This window comes from Lates calcarifer, linkage group LG6, assembly GCF_001640805.2.
Source record: "Lates calcarifer isolate ASB-BC8 linkage group LG6, TLL_Latcal_v3, whole genome shotgun sequence".
Classification (NCBI taxonomy): Eukaryota; Metazoa; Chordata; class Actinopteri; family Centropomidae; genus Lates; species Lates calcarifer.
Genome location: NC_066838.1, coordinates 24,108,314 through 24,126,275, shown reverse-complemented (window position 1 = coordinate 24,126,275; position 17,962 = coordinate 24,108,314). Strand labels below are relative to the sequence as shown.

At 40.0% G+C, this 17,962-nt stretch overlaps 1 protein-coding gene across 1 annotated transcript; it reads right to left on the bottom strand.

Moving 5' to 3' along the window:
- Positions 1-1,043: 1,043 nt before the first annotated feature.
- ada (adenosine deaminase) lies at positions 1,044-15,672 on the bottom strand. Its single transcript, XM_018688088.2, has 11 exons — positions 15,435-15,672; positions 11,647-11,708; positions 10,146-10,268; positions 8,203-8,346; positions 7,990-8,105; positions 6,488-6,612; positions 4,178-4,249; positions 3,465-3,566; positions 3,127-3,194; positions 2,916-3,045; positions 1,044-2,089 (listed from the first exon to the last, which is right to left on the bottom strand). Exons 1-11 carry the CDS (start codon positions 15,564-15,566, stop codon positions 1,985-1,987), a joined length of 1,179 nt encoding a protein of 392 aa, XP_018543604.1. The 5' UTR covers positions 15,567-15,672; the 3' UTR covers positions 1,044-1,984.
- Positions 15,673-17,962: the final 2,290 nt, after the last annotated feature.

The window sequence follows — 17,962 nt, the reverse complement described above, 5'->3', positions numbered from 1 at the left end:
TTTTTAAGTGCAAGGCTTGAGCACATTTCCTCTTCCTGTTCACCTCCTTATTTTATAATGAAGATATAACACATATGCTCACTGAGCACTTAATTAGCAACACCTGCTAATACTGGAGAGAGCCTCCTTTCACTCTCACAACAGCCTTATTTCTATGTGGCTGTTTCTTTCTATGTGATTGTGTCACATAGTTTCTGCAGATTTGTCAGACTCACAGTCATGCTGCGAATCTCCCTTTCTGCCACATCCCAGAGGTGTTCTACTGGATTCAGATCTGGTGACGGGGAGGGGATGTTGAAGTACACTGATCTGATTCTCATGTTCATGAGATGAGTAATTTTCATGCTGGAAAATGAGTAAACTGTGGCCTTAAAGTGATGCACGTGGTCAGCAACAATACTCAGGCTGTGGCATTAAAACCATGATTGAATGGTTTAAAAAAAAACGGTCCAAAATGTGGCAAGAGCTCCAGCCAGCAGCAGGACATGAGGCAGGTTGGGTCTGTGAATTTGATGTTGACACCAAATTCTGACCATCTGCAAAATTCATCAGACCAGGCTTCGTTTTTCCAGTTTTGCTGAGCCTCTGTCCGCTGCAGCCTCAGACAGGTCAGCCAGGAACATGGTGGTCCACCCTAAGGTTGGTCATGCTGTGCATCCTGAGTTGCTTTCCTGCTCACCACAGTTGTGGTTATCTGAGATATCGTGGCCTCTCTGTCAGCTCCAACCACTCTGGCCTTTCTCCTCTGACCTCTCTCATCAACAAGGTGTTTCTCTTCTGCTGAACTGCTGCTCACTTGAGATCAGCAGTTTCAGAAATACTCAAGCCACGTTCAAAGTCTTGGTGATCACATATTTCCCCATGCTGATGTTTGATATGAGCTCTAACTGAAGCTCCTGAGCTGGATGTGCATGATTTCATGCACTGTCCTGCTGCCACATGATTGGCTTATTGGATAATTGCATAAATACACAGGTGTTCCTAATAAAGTGCTCAGTAGGTATAAAAGGCTGCCTTTGAAAAGAAACACACTGACACACTGAAACATTTCATAATAACTTTTATTATGTTTTTCATAAGTGCGAAATGTGGCAGTTATAAATGGAATTGATTTTTCATTTAGAGACATGAAAAAAATATTTTAAAAAATATATTTACATCAAAAGAAATGAGAGAGAAATGATCAAATGGAAAACCACATTCAGTCGTCAGTGGTTTGTCCATCTGGGTGACAGTAGTGTGCCACCTAGTGATCAAATATAAGACTAGACTTTTGGTATTGAGCTGTTTTTACCTGATGTGTCCTGCAGTTTTCTATGTGGTGGGCAAAAAGTGCTTGTGTTTCTAACACTGGATTCCCTTACTTCAACCTTAAACCAAACAATATTCACAGTAAACCACATTTCCCCTTACAGATAGTGAGTTCATAGTGTATATACTGCTTTCACATATCTTTCATCACATGCTTCACCCACTACCACAAATGAGGATACTACAACATAATGTTTTAGCTATGACAGAGATAAATGATAAATAACCTCCACTATCCTTCCCTTACACGCTGACCAACTGCTATAACTGTTACTCATGAGTGTTTAAGAATTGTGCGTTAATATTTCCCTGATTTTCTTTATGACAACAGGATGTAAACACAAGGTTTTGATATAAAAAGGGTTTGTTTCATAAATGAATAACACTTTCTTGCACTTTGCAGAGCACCATGACATCCTCCAGAACTGTCCTGTAAACGAAATTATTAACAGTGTGTAAGTGCTTAGTTGGAATACAGACAAAGTAGAAGCCCTCATGCTAATGATGTATGGACATGTGAGGTGAAGGCAGCAGCCGTAAGATAAACAGACTTTATATCTAGTTACAAATAAGTAAAAACACATTCTCCTGTGTCAGGTGGAGAGATTAAGGGTTCGGAGCGATTTGTCCCTGGGTTAGGTCACGTTCTCTCCTCAGAGTTTCTCAACAGGTTTTAAAAGGCGGTACTCTGTTTCATCTCATAGGCCTCATACAGTTTGTCGAGGAGCTCCCTCTTCTCCTCCTCAGGCAGGAAGCTCGACTCTGCAGACTTGATGTTCTGTAAGACACAAGAGGTCAATAAAGAACAATTTTAGTGTGATTTCAGGTCAGAATAGAATAGAATAGTCTTTATTGTCATTGTTCCCAAACAATGAAATACTATATGTCATGAATTCACTTTAAAGTAATAGTTTGACATTTTGGAATAAACACATAGTCCCTGCCTTACTGAGAGTTTGATGAGAAGACAGACACCTTTCTAATAATTCCACAAAAACATGGCCCAACAGGTGAGAGCCAGTTAGCTTAGCTTAGCATAAAAAGTGGAAACAGGGGGAAACAGCTAGTCTAGCTCTGTCAAAAGGTTAAAAAATTACCCTAGGTCTAAAGCTCACTAATGAAAGTGTTATATTTTGTGTGATTAGTCAAAAAACAAAGTGAACGCACTTTGTGGTTTTGCCAGGCGATCAGCAGAGACTTAAAGAAGCTGCTGCGATTACAATCACAGGGATCTTTAGAGGTACTGGTGGGCAGATTCAGCCTGTTTCCAGTCTTTATGCTAAGCTAAACTTCTCATCGGAAGACTCAGCCAAAAGCTAATTTCCTAAAATGTCGCTCTGTTCCTTTAATGGTCTTTTGACCTGATGGATCTGATGTAAAGCACAACTCTTCACACACTGTCTGAACTGAAGAATTATACTGAGGCTTTTCAGCGCCCAGTAGAATACTTCCTATACGCAAGCTTTTGTTCGTGCTTTAATTATCAACAGAGAAAGGCATTGCCATGCACAGGGTGTCTGCACCCTGCGCTATCATTTCAAACCATATTCAAATGCCTCCTGCCTGTGAACTACTGCTCTAATTATTCATGCATTTGATCTCACCAGTCGTTTGAATTCCTCCTCGGTGAACCCCATGAACTGGTGTGCGATGCTGTAGTCGTCGTGCAGGCTTGAGTTGAAGATCAGAGGGTCATCGGTGTTCAGGGAGTAGTTAGCTTTGTCCTTCCTGAACCTGCACAAAAGAAATGATGAAATATATATGCTTCAATGCAGGTTCATTACCAGAATATTTTGTTGAATAAAAGCAGCTCACGTGATGACAGGATGCTTGGTGAAGTCTGAGTTACAGGCACCTGTCAGCTTACTGGAAATAGGACACACCTGCAATCAGAACAGCACAGACAGCTCAGAGAGTCTCCAGTAGGGGTCACTGTACTACTGTGTCACCACCATGGACTCAGCTAATGTCAGTCAGCTGTATCACTATAATTACCTCATAAAACAATCAAATTTATCAATTTATCCAACACAATTTATCAGTCTTTGATGATGAACAGAGCACAGTACATTTATTCATTACATAACAGACACATTTCTAATCAGTAACCTTGTGAGTGATTTACTTTTTGATGAAAATGGATAGTTCCCAACCTCAAAGTGCATGTCTTGAGCCAGCAGATTTTTGTACAGGACTTGGTCTTCCAGGGTTCTGTAACCATGTCCAACACGTTCAGCTTTCAGCACTTCCACGGCCTAAAATATGGGGGGGTCACGAGGTAGATGCAAAAGGTTATAAACCACAAAAAAAAAAAAAAGTAGTACATGTCAGCACAATCTGCAGGCTATTTCTAGAGTCAGACTCGCAACTGCCGTGGCATAGCTGAACTGTCACTTTGAAGGATGATGTGCTTAGAGAGCGGCCACTTTATTTTGGCAGACACAGTGCAGTGAGACCTCACTGTGGTTTTAAACAAAAAGAGGTTGAAACATAGCAGCTGATATGGATACAGTAGAAACATAATCACTGTACATGCATCTACACATACGTGTTTGTGCACTGTTTGTGCATTGCTGTGGACTCAACGTCAAGAACATTTAACATTTGATCCTCTGTCATTGTAAGGCACTCCCAGTTTGCTCCTTCACCAGCTTAATCCCTTAACAGGCCAACAACAAATACAATATACTGTTCGTGTTTGGATCTCTGCCCTAATAGACGGTCTAATCATTTCTATTGTTAGTACGTGACTCTGTTGTTTTGTTTAGTCGCTGTTAAGTGTTCCACTTAGCTGCACACTGAGTACAATTAAGTTCTCAGATGATGCTAGTTCAGAAATGTCTCACGTTATTGTTGAGCAGCATACCTCCTTCACCACTGTCGGCGGACCAACCTCTCCTGCGTGGACTGTTCTGTGGATCCCACAACGCTCTGCTTCCTGTCAACAAAATCAATCACGTTAGCGACCAAACAGCACAGTCAAACATCTGGTTTTCACATCTGCGCTTCTGCAGCACCCACGAGGCGCTTTTATCATCAAGACAGGTTTTTGTGCATGCTTTCTTTCTTTTGTATCAAAGGGAGAGATGTGTTGGTTCTGTGATATGGAATATTAAATATAGACAAGATAGTCCTCTGGTTTCATTTTAGATGTTTTTGATGTTTGATTGCTGTTTAGGGACAAGGAGCTAGTCAATAAAACATGTGCAATATCTGCAAATACTACACTTGTAATTCACACAACAGCTCTGAATTATTTTGATTTTATGGCCAGTTTATGAATTATTAACCAGGTGTTTGCCTCAATGACTTTTGACTGGTTGTATTTTAACCTCATTGTCACATGTTTGGGCAGTGAGAGTATGTCAGGAATTTTTAGTGCACAGCTTCCCACTGTGCCTACTGAGAGCCACTCATGTAAATCCCGGCACATTTGCCACTTACATGAAGAATTTTCACTTGGTGTTTACTGTCCACCTCTGTGCTATTACTACATTAACACACCCTGTTTCGAGGGCACTGCCATCCAAACACGGCATGGCGTTAGTTGATGGTTAGTGTTGCCACAGTCACAGACAGCCCTCAGGGCCTGTGTTCACTGTGGTTCTAGCAACCAGGATGTAGAAGCTGTTCCACCTCTATTCATTTTTATATTAGCATCAAAAATACATGGGCTGATCTGTTATGAGCTATCCTCAGGCAGTCAAGTCTACCCATCACGTATCCACGCAAGCAATTAATTTCAGGTAGGAGTCTGTCAGTGCTGTAGTGTATTAACTGATTAATCTATCTCGTTCATTACGGTCTGACAGGCAAAATCGATTAGTTACTGTGGCATTCTCTGAATTAATCAATAAATGCGGGCAGAAAACCAAATTGGATTTTTCTGAGAAGCTTCAGAAGTTCAGAGGAAATTGGTTTGGGGGTATTAGGTTTTATTCCCATACCGTGGTGGTTACAGATAAAGACATTCAAGTCCTCATCAGTCTGTGTTGATAAATAAAACAGTCTGTCTGCCTCAAACCTGTCTCACAAAGCCACATCAGCAGGTTAAGCAGGCTACCTATTCCCCTGAGGATCTTCCCACAAAGTCTTTGAAATGATATCACCGCACCAACAGTGGATAGTGAATCAGGTCAGTAAACAGAGAAGAGCATATTACATAAAACATACAAACACACAACAAACAGACACACTAGCGGCTCTGTGTGGCTGTAGTGAGGCACAATGGCGCTCTGAGCTAAATGCTAATGTCAGGATTTTAGCAAATATAATGTTTATCGTGTTCACCATCTCAGTTTTGTGTGTTTGTATATTAACATTTGCTAATAAGCACTAAACACAAAGTACCCCAAAGCTTACGGTCATTAGTTTTACAGGGACTTGGGCGTAAACCAAAATAGTACAAAGTTATTAAAATTCAGCCTGATGGGGGACTTGAATATTTGTACCAAATGTCACTGTGATTCATTAAATAGTGGTTGAAGCATTTAACTAAAAACCATAAATGTGACAGTGGCACTGGAGGAAAAATTAGGCAATCGCCAAAATCATCAAAATGCATAATCTGGGAATCAGGAATGTAAAAAACAAAACAAACAAAAAAAATTTAATGGCAATGTGTCGAAAGTTGTTAAGATACTTCTGGACCACAGTTTTTCTTAGCTCATGAAAAGCTGATGTTTTAGTGATACCCAGTTTTCACAGGACAGTATAAATATGTGCTACTGCTAATATGTGCTTTTTGGCTCCTAGCATTGATTTCCACACCATTCACCATCTATCTACTGGTATAGCTATAAAAACAGAGCTTCAAATTCTTTCTAAGGATTCCTGAAAGTTGTTGGTGCGATAAACTCCAGACATATTTCCATCAGCCTGCAGCGTGTGGGAACATGAGGTGGACTCTGACTGTTCTGAAAGTTTTTTATAACCAAAATGACGTGATCTACTCTCAATAAAAATGATGGTCACTGTACTTTAATGGCAAAACAAGCTGCTGTGTAGCTGACCTTGGCTGTTGTTGCAGTGATAGCTAATAATTGCTAAGTGGGTTGCATGCCAAGCTGTGATTAAAATATATAGAATAGAGACACACCAGAGCACACACCTTTTTAATCTCCCTCATGCATTGACAGAGACTGTCGGTGTTAGGTCCATGTCTTAAAAAGCTCACCTCATAGGCCTGTCTGTGCTCTGAATTGGCTTCACAGTTGAGTGACTCATCACCTGCCAGATCGATGGCGACCACTCCCTCGTGCCGATATTTCTTACACAGCTCAACAACGTCCATGGACCAGCCTGGAGAATTTACAACATGACATAATGTACATTACTACACAGTTTGATCCTGCCAACTCAAACACACACACATGCAGATGATGTGTAGAAGAAATGTGATGATACAGTATAAGTGTCTCGCTACATCAGCATCTGCATCAATCTACAGCTACGACAAGCACAAGACATCATTAACCAGCATGCAGTAGTTGGTCTGGCTGACTGCAACCAGGACTGCTTCTTAAAGGAATAGTTCGACATGTTGGGAAATGTTTGGTGGGCCGATACGTCTCTCAAGTTTGTATGGTAAACATGAAGCTACAGCCAATAGCTGGCTAGCTTAATTTAGCTTAATGTAGGTGGATACTGTTACCTTTGGACTGAGCGAAGCTAGCTGTTTCCTCCAGCTTTCAGTCTTAGCGCTTAACTAAGTTAATCAGCTCCTGGTGAGTAGTATCACTGTTTTCATCCAATTCTTGGCAACAAAGCAAATAAGCGTATGTCAAACTATTCCTTTAATTTGCTGTATCACATCTTCACTTTTACCACAACCTGCTTTTAGAGAAACAAAACAGTTACATATAGCGTACTGTCCCAGAGCACAGCTAAGCTGCATATCTTCTAAACATTCACAAATCAGCCTGTACAGTTTCACATTTTCTTCACATTTTATAATGACTGTAATCACTTGGGGACATTAAAGTATGTGTTGCGTGAGATGTGGTGCAACAGAGAATGACAGATATGAATTGCACTTGGCTGTTAGGTTACATAGGAAACAGCTGCATGAGTGGAGCAGAGCAGATTTGCAACAGACATATCACTGTTAACTTCTGCTGCTGATACAGCAGCCACTCATGTTACCACAGTTACTTTGGTACAATTTATAGACTGTGCATTAGTGAATGGCACAGCTGGTGTGACTGCTACTGCCAATACTACTCAACTACTACCATTAATACCAGTACACCATGTTGGATGTTGGTCAAGACTGAAATGATTCAACAGCTACTGGATGGATTGATATGAAATTTGATGCAGACATTCATGGTCCCCAGAGGATGAAAACTAATCACTTTGGTGATAGCCTGACTTTTCTTATAGCGCCATCAACAGGTTGATATTTTGAGCTTTTAGTGAAATATCTTAACAACTATTGGTTGCACTGCAATTAAATTCAATTAAATTTAGTACAGACGTTAGTAAAGGTTATAATACGAATAGTGAGGATTTATAATATGTATGCACTCCTCTGAGTGTGTTGTGTTTTTCTGTTGTGCTCCTGCTCATTACTTAATAACGGAGGCAGAGCTTTGGGACAGGACAGAGGACAGTACAGAAAAGGAACCTTATCTCACAAGGTTGTTTTGGCAGACAGGAGCATGAACTGTTCATTACTTGGCATGTGGCGCATGCAGCATAGAATGGACCTGGCTGTGATGTTGAAGGCCCTCTCCCCCTCCTTGAGGCCCTCATTAACCAAGCGCACCACCTCATCCGGACTCAGGTCACCTCTGAGTAAAGAAAACACAGCAAAAAAGGAAACATTTAATGAACCCAAACTTAATCCATAAAAACACAAAGACTGCAGATATTCATGTAAAGACTTACTCTTCCTGGTTCCACGGTATGGGATCCACTTGTGTGTTAGCCAGGAAATGTGGGCTGTATCTAACCTCGACATAAATCACTCCCTCCTTCGCTTTGTCCTCAACAAACTCAAACGCTATCCTCTTTATGGCCTCTCTGTCTCCACTGAAAAAGCAACAAGAAAAACACAAAATGAACATTACCCTTTCTCTGATAAACTTATCTCAGTGATAATAAATAAAACCATTAGTGCTTTCAAAATGAGCAATATAAGCATAGTGTAACTGAAAACCTCCTCCACATCTATGTGCAATATGTATTAATAGTGATGGTTGACTTAAAGGCTTCATTAGATATATATTTTTGCCATTGTCAGCTGTTATTTATCTAAAATTATTTATAGAAGCAGAAGAAGTAATGTCAGTAACAGTTATTAGGGTTGGGAGTGTGACTTTTTGGGATTTTATTTCAGCTTTTTCTTCTGGTAAATATTTAAGAATAAATACATTCTTGGGGATCTGAATACACATACATCCTGAAAATGTTTAGAGCTTTGTTTATGCACAAAACTAAGTGGGTAAAACTGAATTTGCTGAGCAGAGCTGCAGCGATGCAGCTGATTAGATAGTCACCAGAAAATAAATCGCCAACTATCATGATTATGGAGTAATTGTTTATGTCATTTTTCAGAAAAATACACAAAAAGTACTCTTGTTCTACCATCTCACATGTGAGGATTTACAGCTTTTCTTTGTCTTGTAAATCTTGATATCTATAGTTTAGACTATAGTGGCCAAACAAAAGCAATTTAAAACTTCAAATGTGCAGGCAACACTTACAATTAAAAAAAAAAATTTTTTTTTATAAACTAAAGGATTTGTTGAGAAAATTATGGGCAGAATAAAACGAGGCTTGTTAGTTGCAGCCTTACAGCTAAGTCAGTACAAGGCTCTAATAAAAATAAAAACTCAGTGGAGTACCTTGTTTTTTTTTTTATAATACATAGTATTAGATTCAGCCTCCCCTCCCCACGCCAGTAATTGTAATATAGTCTGTAACCTTGTGGCTTGTCTGTCTTGCCTGTATGACTGTGCTGCATGACAATACAAAGTAGTGTTCTGAAAATATTACAATCATGACCCCATTTCCCTCTTTCCTTTGGACTCAGCAGCACATTTTCTGTCCCACATCACGTGACAGAGAACAACACTGCTTCCAGCATTTACACTGAAAATGAATGCTCATCGCACAGGTCTGAATGCCTGTTGTTCTCCAGCCCCCCCCCCCCCCCCCCCAAAAAAAAAGCTCAACAACAATTCTGCATGATCTAAACTCAGCTAGCAAGTTCCCAATGTTGTCGAAGCTGTAGTGCACACAAGGCTTTCAAGAGCCTTGGTACAGAAGGGTCCATTCAGCACAACTGCATGCTGCAGCGGAGCCACTACAGGCTGCCATTGTTGAAAGCTTTTACGGCCATTGAGTATCTGAAAGACTGTATTTGGTCTTTTCTAAACAGTTCAGCTCTGTCACTAGGGGAGTAAATATAAGACAGAGTGACACCGGAAAGGGTCTCCGAACAACTTTACTCTCCTTTTACTTTGGTCTCCAAGGTGACACTTTATTTCAATAATGATGTGTTCTTGTTCTGCATGTCTGGCATTTAAAATCATCCCCCATATCGTGCTACAGAATTACATTACACAATCTAACTGTCCATCCCATCAGTCACAAACTATACTACACACTCTGCCTTTAAAAGACTGTATGTATCATAATCATAGTGTGTGATAAACTGCGTGACAGGACTTTGACTCTCATTGTAAAAATACCAAACACTAATGAGGTGGACCCTGACTCTTAATCACTCAAATCTCAGTCTTTGCTCTCCCTGTCACCTGCTCAGCAAGAAAACACCTCTGGTAATTATACAACTGAATCATTACAGGAGACATGACAGCACTTACGCAACCACATGCATGTACTCAGCGAACTTGCCCAGGAACTTAGTGAGGGTGGCTGGCTCTTTGACAATTATTAACGATGTCATCTCCTCCACTGTATTTGCTGGCAGACTGATGCCGCGTCTCCTGGAGAGAAAACAGGAAAAAACAACAGCAAAACAATTCAAGGACCGGTCTTAAACTTACTTTATCTGATTTGTTCTGCTTTCTTAAAAGAAAAGTTGAATAGAGAGCTGTTGTTTGTGACATGTATTGAAGACTGAGCCCTCGACTTGACAGAATTGTTAATGAACACTAATGAAATACACAGGTTTTTTCTTCAGAGCTCTACTGATATTGGTTTTTTGAGAATGATACCAATCTGTGAGAGTTACAGCTGCTATAATTTATTTTATGTCTATTTTTCACATTGCCTGTGGCTCACATGTAAAATGTTAAAGGTGTTCTGGACAAGTCCACTGAGAATTATCACCCAACTCTGCAGATCGTCTCAGCTCTACAGAGCATTTTAGCGTCTTTCAGCTCATTGTTTTGGTTCTTCTGTCTGAACCTTTAATGCTTTGGTTCACTCTCACAACTCTCGTCTGCTTTTAAACTTTGATTTCTGTTTATTGTGGAATATGTTATGTTTTATAGAAACACTAGAGATCTGAATTCTGGAGTTTTCAGGGGCTTTAAACACATCTTGTAAACTGCAGACTACTGAATCAAACAAGTCCATCAGTTAAAATGTCATACAGCTCTGTTGATCTGTGAGGTTTAAGACAACAGTCAGTGAGCCTACTCATGACCACTGCTGAGTTTCTCTGGGAAACTCCAGCTGTTTCTGCAGAGCTGTTTTAATTTCTCACTGAGGGAGATTCAAAGGAAAAAGTGAAGCAGTAGTGTCTGTTTAGATTTATTAGAAACATATGTTCATCTAATAACCTGAAGAAATAATTATTAGAAGAAATAATTTCAGCTTTGTTTCCAGACACACAGTGAACATAGTGGAGCATTTAGCAGCTACAGTCAGAGTCAGATCTGGTGTAGACCAAAAACAGAGCTCGAAGGAGAATAATATTAGACTTACATTCATCAGACAGAAACACAACTCCAAAAGAAAGCTGATGCTGCTCCACATCTGCTGGTTGTGAAACTATCTGCCTACTGTATAATATGTTAGTGTTGTGTTTAAAGCATGTTACACTGCCACCAAGTGGCCAAAAAATCAATTCATGTAGCTTTAAAAAAATAAACAACATTATTTTTTTCAACATAACGATATAACCTCATTTTTTTTTCTAAGAATCCCTTAAATTTTGTCATAGGAGAATTATAATGCTCTGTAATGGCAACAATGTGTAGAATTACCTGGAAAATATTGTTAATATTCACAAGTACAGTTAACGCAACTGCAACAGGAACAATGATGTTTTCTCATCTTCTAGTCTATCAACAACAACAAACAAATAAAATCTAAAGTCAACGCTTTTCTAATGAAATGAAAAGTAAACTAACTTACTTAGCAACATCAACAATAGTCTGCACCCTGATGGCGCCGTCGAGGTGCACATGCAGCTCAACCTGTGGACGACAAAAACAGTAATAAATAATTCATTAAAACAAGTTACCTTCTTTCACACTGTATGGATGTTGTCATGTATCTGAGCCTGATTGGACAGTGTAGTTTAGGAGAGAGGAGGAGAGAAATTTCAAACACCCAGTAGTGTTAAAAAAGAGAGCAGTGACTGTGTTGCAGCTCAATGTTTTGGCTGCAGCCCATCATGAATGCAGTACGCGTGACTGGGCAACAAGCGGTGGAAAGGCCAGTGGTGCCAGAGAAGGGTCAGAGAAGACTGAGTGTTCTGACTCTCCTTTCTTCACACAGAGACGTGATATATCCTCACAGATGACACCCATAAATCTCCTGCTCCTTCTTCAACAGCCGAGGCCTAAACTACGCTCATTAGTCAGGGTGAAATTCAAATTAGAATTTCCTTACTAGAGACATTTAATTCTAATCTCTGGTTGGGAGTGATGAAGAAGAAGAAAATGAGCATGGTAATGGAAATCAGTCCTAAATTAAAGCTCCTAATGTGCATGAGCACTGGCCTTGATTTTCAAGGAAAGCAATTTCAAAGTCTAATCTTTTCTCATATCACGTATTTAGTCTTGATTATATTCTGCCTTTTTCTGCCTTGCAATGCTGCTTTAAAGGCCCTGGAATCTTATTTTCTGAATCAGCTTCTGACTAAGAGTGATTCCTTACCACATAAAAACATAATTTTGTTCAGCTTTACGTATTTCAAATGAGAGATGTGTCTGGGATGTGTATTTTCCTTTTGCTGTGTCTTTTCTTTTCTGTCTTCTCACTGGTTTAATGTGACCACTGCTGAACAAGAGACTGCACTGAGTTACAGAAACTAGTGGAACAGAAGCTAGCACAGACCTAACGTCATGACTGGAGCCAGACTGATACGTTAGTGAACCACTACTGGCAGATAAATTGGTATCATACATAATGTCCAATAAGTAACAGGAAATTAAAGCAATAGAAAGCCAGCGATAGACGCTTGAGCTACTGCATGAGTGAATTGCATCGTGTGTCCACTAGAGAGTGCTGAGACTCCACTGTGGGCAACACACTAATCTCACTAATCTCACTAATCTCAGAGTTCCCCGAATTATCACAGCTTTTGTAAGTGTATGTGGATCTGTGTTGTCATGGCTAGGTGCTCATTTTCACATGTAGCACTGATATATTACTTGAATGTAAATAGACCTTCACCCCAGATGTATATATAGTGTATATATAGTGAGTAAACGAACAAGGGTCCTGTCTTTTTCTAACTTGTCATTGTAATGCTGGGAGCCACTAAAAAACACACAATTGCAGTTTATGTGTTGCCAAAATAGTTAGCCAACATACTCTCGTCATAATAATAAACCTAAAGATGAGATTCTGTTTATTATTAAATATGACTGCCGTTAAGTTTTCAAGGGCTGTATAAACATTTTGTAAGCTGCAGACTACTGAATCAACCGGGTCCATTCAGCTAAAATGTCATAAAACTTTGTTGATCTGTGGGGTTTAAGACAACAGTCAGAGAGCCTATTCATGAGCTACTCAGTTTCTGTGGAAAACTCCGGCTGTTTCTGTGGAGCGGTTTTAACTTGTCACCTTCATCCCTGAAGCATCATTTGAGAGAGGAAAGATTCAAAGGAAAAAGATTAAAGGTTAAGTGAAGAAGTAATATCTGTTTAGATTCTTTAACTAAGTTTCCCAGAATCCCCGGGTGAAGTCTTCAGATGTCGTATTTTGTTGTTTTGTTTTGATAACTCACTTTATAATGCTGACATTTGATTAATTGTTTGAGTCTGTTTTTCAAGCAAAAGCTGGAGACTTTCTCTGCCTCCAACTCCAAGAAAGGGATTTACTGCCTTTTAGTCCAGGTCTTGGAGAGATCACTTGGAAAGTGAAGGTAATTTTTCACTCTGTTCTGATGACGTGTGAAGTGATTCAGTGAATAATAAAGAACATAACCTGTAATAACCTGTTGATATACAATAGTAGATAGAATAGAATAAATGTAATGGAAAATAAAAACAGGAAAACAGGAAGAGTAACATCAGATGTTTCTACCCAAATGTTTACAACAAGGAGTAACGTGTTTAAGTGAAACTGTTTGAATCTTATTTGTTTACATGCAGTTTCTTTCCTTAAAAGCCTGATGTGTCAGTGATGCTGGAGCATCAGAGCTGCTCCTGACAGAGAACAGCTGGTTAACTCATCTGCAACTTCAGGAAATCCTGCGGCAGTTCTTTCAGTATACACAGCACTTCCTGTAGTATACTGTGGCAACTTATCAGTCAGTGGAATTTCTGCTAATTTGAATCTGCAGCAACACAGTGTTGTGTTACTGTACAACCGCCTCTTGACTAATTAAAGATGGCTGCAGGATAATATGAGCTGTGGTTGTAAGAAGATAAATGGGCACTGTTACATAATCCTGTGAAGCAACAAACCATAGGAAGTTAATATCTTGTGTGTGAAAATCACATTAGACTCAGTTGATGCAACATCTTAGCTTCTGTCAGTGCACAAACTTCATGTTTATCTGATAACTGTTGTAACTGTCAGTGCAGCTTATTTTAAAAAACAAACAATTAATCGATTATTTAAGCAAATTCTCCGTAGATTCGTCAATAACTCCACTTCTGACATGATGACACTGTAATAACGCTGTACTTACTACCCTGTGACCACTGTCAGCATATGACACATGGATGGTGAACCTGTGAAGGTTGCTGCAGCAGACAATGACCTCACCAATATCAATTCTACTACAGCAAATTAATATTTAATGAGATTATCTCTGCAAGCAGCCGCCACTCCCTGAGGTGTCTCCTTTCACAGTTCACGGTCTCTTTCTCATACATGGTCACATTGTGTGACAACAGAGAGCCCACATCCCCTGTCTCGTTCTCTCTGTGGCATGTATGTGCCTCTCCACTTCTCTGTCCCTGAGCCAGTCATTTCCTCTCCTCTTATCAGCTCGGACCAGATCTGCATGTTCAGGTGTGTGCTCAGTCAGCACCAAGACTCCAAAGGGCACCAGTGTGTATACATTTCATGCCTGAGTGCCTGACATGCATGCCAGTCACTACCTGAGAATTAATGCTGGTTTTCAGGTTTAGTTCCGCCGTCAGGTCTCCTCTACCAGCCGAGAAAAAGAGCTACCATTGAGATATTATGCGCAAAAATAAGAGTTTTTATCACAGCGCCTGAAGCAGCGGATCACCATTCATGTGAATTAAAAGTGATTCTCTTCATCCCCCGAGCATGCATTGATGCAGAACCCCTCTGACTACACAACAAGCTGCTTAAAACCCAGGATCCAGGTCCAGCGGTCAAACTATTTTCTCTTCTCTATGTCAGAGTCAGAGGTGCATGAGTTTACTCAGTGAAAAAACTCGGCAAAAGGCTAAATTCATTCATCAGTGGCGCTGCTTGTCGAGTCCTGTTTAAAGCCGAGAAGTCACATGTTGAACTGCAAGCAGGAGAAATGAACTTCCTTGTTTTAATCAGACAAAAGGCAAAGACAGCAGCAACTAATGTTTATATTACTGCTGTTTTATTCAACCAGTCTTCTTATTCTTTTTGTTACAGGAGTTGTTTTAATGTTCAGACAGTGTTAACGCAGCCAGAACGTGCGTAAAATTCAGAAAAAGTGCGCCCGTGAATAATTCACCAACTTTCCACTTTAAATTATTAATGCTCGCACTACAGTGTACCGGTAGATAACGTACCTTTGGCTTGTTGAATACCACTTGTTCGGCCATCGTACAGAGCCTGCGGCTGCCGGTGAGTCTGCTGGTGCACAGAGAGCTGAGGACTGGAGAGCCAATGCTTATCGCAGCTCGTCTGGCTATTATATGCATGACTCAGGGACACGCCTTTGTTCACGCAACGGCGAGAACCCACCGCAAAGTGCTGCTGAACAGCTATCAGAGAGTCTGTAAGGATGTGCAGAGCAGCGGGGCTGTGCGGTTCATTTGTAGACCACGGTAGGCAGAGGGATTAACGGCCCGGTATGGCAGCGGCTTTGCACCCATGTGATGAGAGCTTTACTGCCGGGCTAATTAATAATGTCAAACCGTGTTACGAAACAGAACAAATTGTGTTAAGTACTCTCCTTAAAGGCTATAAACAAATAACAGTCTCTCTCAGACGAATATGGGGAATGTGTTGCAATAGGCCTGTAAGTGATTATAAGGGGGGTGTCAAGGAGATACGAGTACTACAAGGTCATTCATACTAACCACGAGGCTGAGTACCTCCAGTCTTCAGAGGGATGTTCTGTCTTTAAACCATCCCCTCAGTGAATGGCTTCCTGTTTGAAACCCTGCCATCTCAAATGCAAACACTCTGTGGGACGTTTTCTGTGTGGCGCCCTCTGTGAACAACACACTCAGCGCCTTTTAGCGCCTTGATGTTTCATGACTTTTCCAAGATGTTGAAATTGAGACATCACTGTCAAACTGACGCTCTGAGTATTTGCCTCGTCATTGAGAAAAAATGGTTTATGGTAATTCCCATATTATGTCACGTTTAGTGTGCAAGTTGAGCTTAGTGCAAAGTGAAGGGTTACCACTTACTATACTTATCTATATATTTGGCTTTAATGTGATGTAATTAAAGGGAAAAAGTTAGTTATTATCAGCATTTATTATCAATGCATATACAGCAGACATGAGGAGGTAACACCAACAAAACCCATGGGTGAAATCTTTTTTTGAAAACCTGGCAGCTCCTCACTGCTGAAATTAGAAACTAAACAGCTGTTAACAGTTAAAATGTCATATGTTTATGTCATATGCTTTTTGGTTTTGTCTGCTTTGGCTGCAGATTCAAAGTTTAGTGTTCTCTTGCGAAACAGAGCAAATCCACACCATTGCTCTGTGATGTCTGTGTATGACTTTCTCTTCCACTTAAGCTGACCAGATTTATTTTCTTTGCATATTTTTCTTCTTCCTTCTTTGAAACTTTAAAAAACTGCTGTGGTGACTCTTTTCAGTTGTGTCATGTGTTTGTGCAGACACAGCCTTTTGCAATGTCCCAGTCTCTACTGTCAAAAGTCCATTTTTCCTCAATGAGCTGTTAGCACAAGTCAAAAATAAAATATTATTCTGTCACTTGCTCTCATGGCTTCTACTCATCCTGATAGCATCAGTGTCTTCTGTCGAGGTTTTGAGTTTCCTGCTGTGCTGCTCTAAGCTTGAAAATGAGATTTGAACATCTTTGAACTGCCACATGTAGTTTGAAATATAATATCCTGGTTATTCAGGTTAATCTGCTGCTGTCATCATTTCTCACGAGAAACTGCTCTACACTGAAGGAACACATCTGGTGCAAACTTTGCTACTGGAGCATCACATGGTGTCTTTGTCAGTTAGCACCATCCTGTGGTCGTAGCTCACAGGAGGCCTGTAGTGTTTTATGAGGAGGCAATGTATTCTGATTCAGATACACTGTGGTAATGGAAAACAAGTATCCATTACCCACTCATTAGTGTGCAATCTGTTCAGCATGAGTATCCCTAATCACATTAACAAAGATAAAAGAGATTGTGCAAGCACTGACCTTTGACATACAGTCTTATCAGAGAGCCTTGGTTTCACTTGTGCTTGCAGTTTTTATTCAGTGATAACTCCAAGGCCTTGGTATCATATTTGAAATTTAGCTTTTCTTCCCCACATTAATAAATGTGTTATATTTTTATTCAGATACTGAAAGAAAAATATACAAGAGGAAAACAACTATTGTACAGCCAAGTTGTTACAGTGACTGGTTTTTACTGTCCACATATGTGAAACATCTTCCAGTCCTAAGGCTTTGTTCTATTAGAGAAATAAATTTGAGAGTGTTTTTCAGAACAGTATCAGAGGAGAAGAGAGAGAAAAAAACAAATCACAAGGTCAAGATTCCCCTCCTAGTTTTTATTGCTACTGGAAGTAGAACAGCCTGTGTCCTATGAGACCAAAAATACATCAACAAATGGAAAGCAGGAAGCCATGTAATTGCTATATGAGTAATTATATGGTATACTTTTGACTTGGACAAATACAGTAAACACATTAGTTAAATTAAAGGAAAAGAGGAAACATGTTAATTAGTGAGCTTTTCAAATGGTGGACTGACTTTATCTAAACACAGCCAAGCTGTTTCATCCTGTTTCCAGACTCTGTTGGGTCTGACAGATCGTTTGTCTGTAATATCTACATTGGAAGGGCTGGCTGAGGATATTACTTGACTTACTGTATAACAGACATTCATG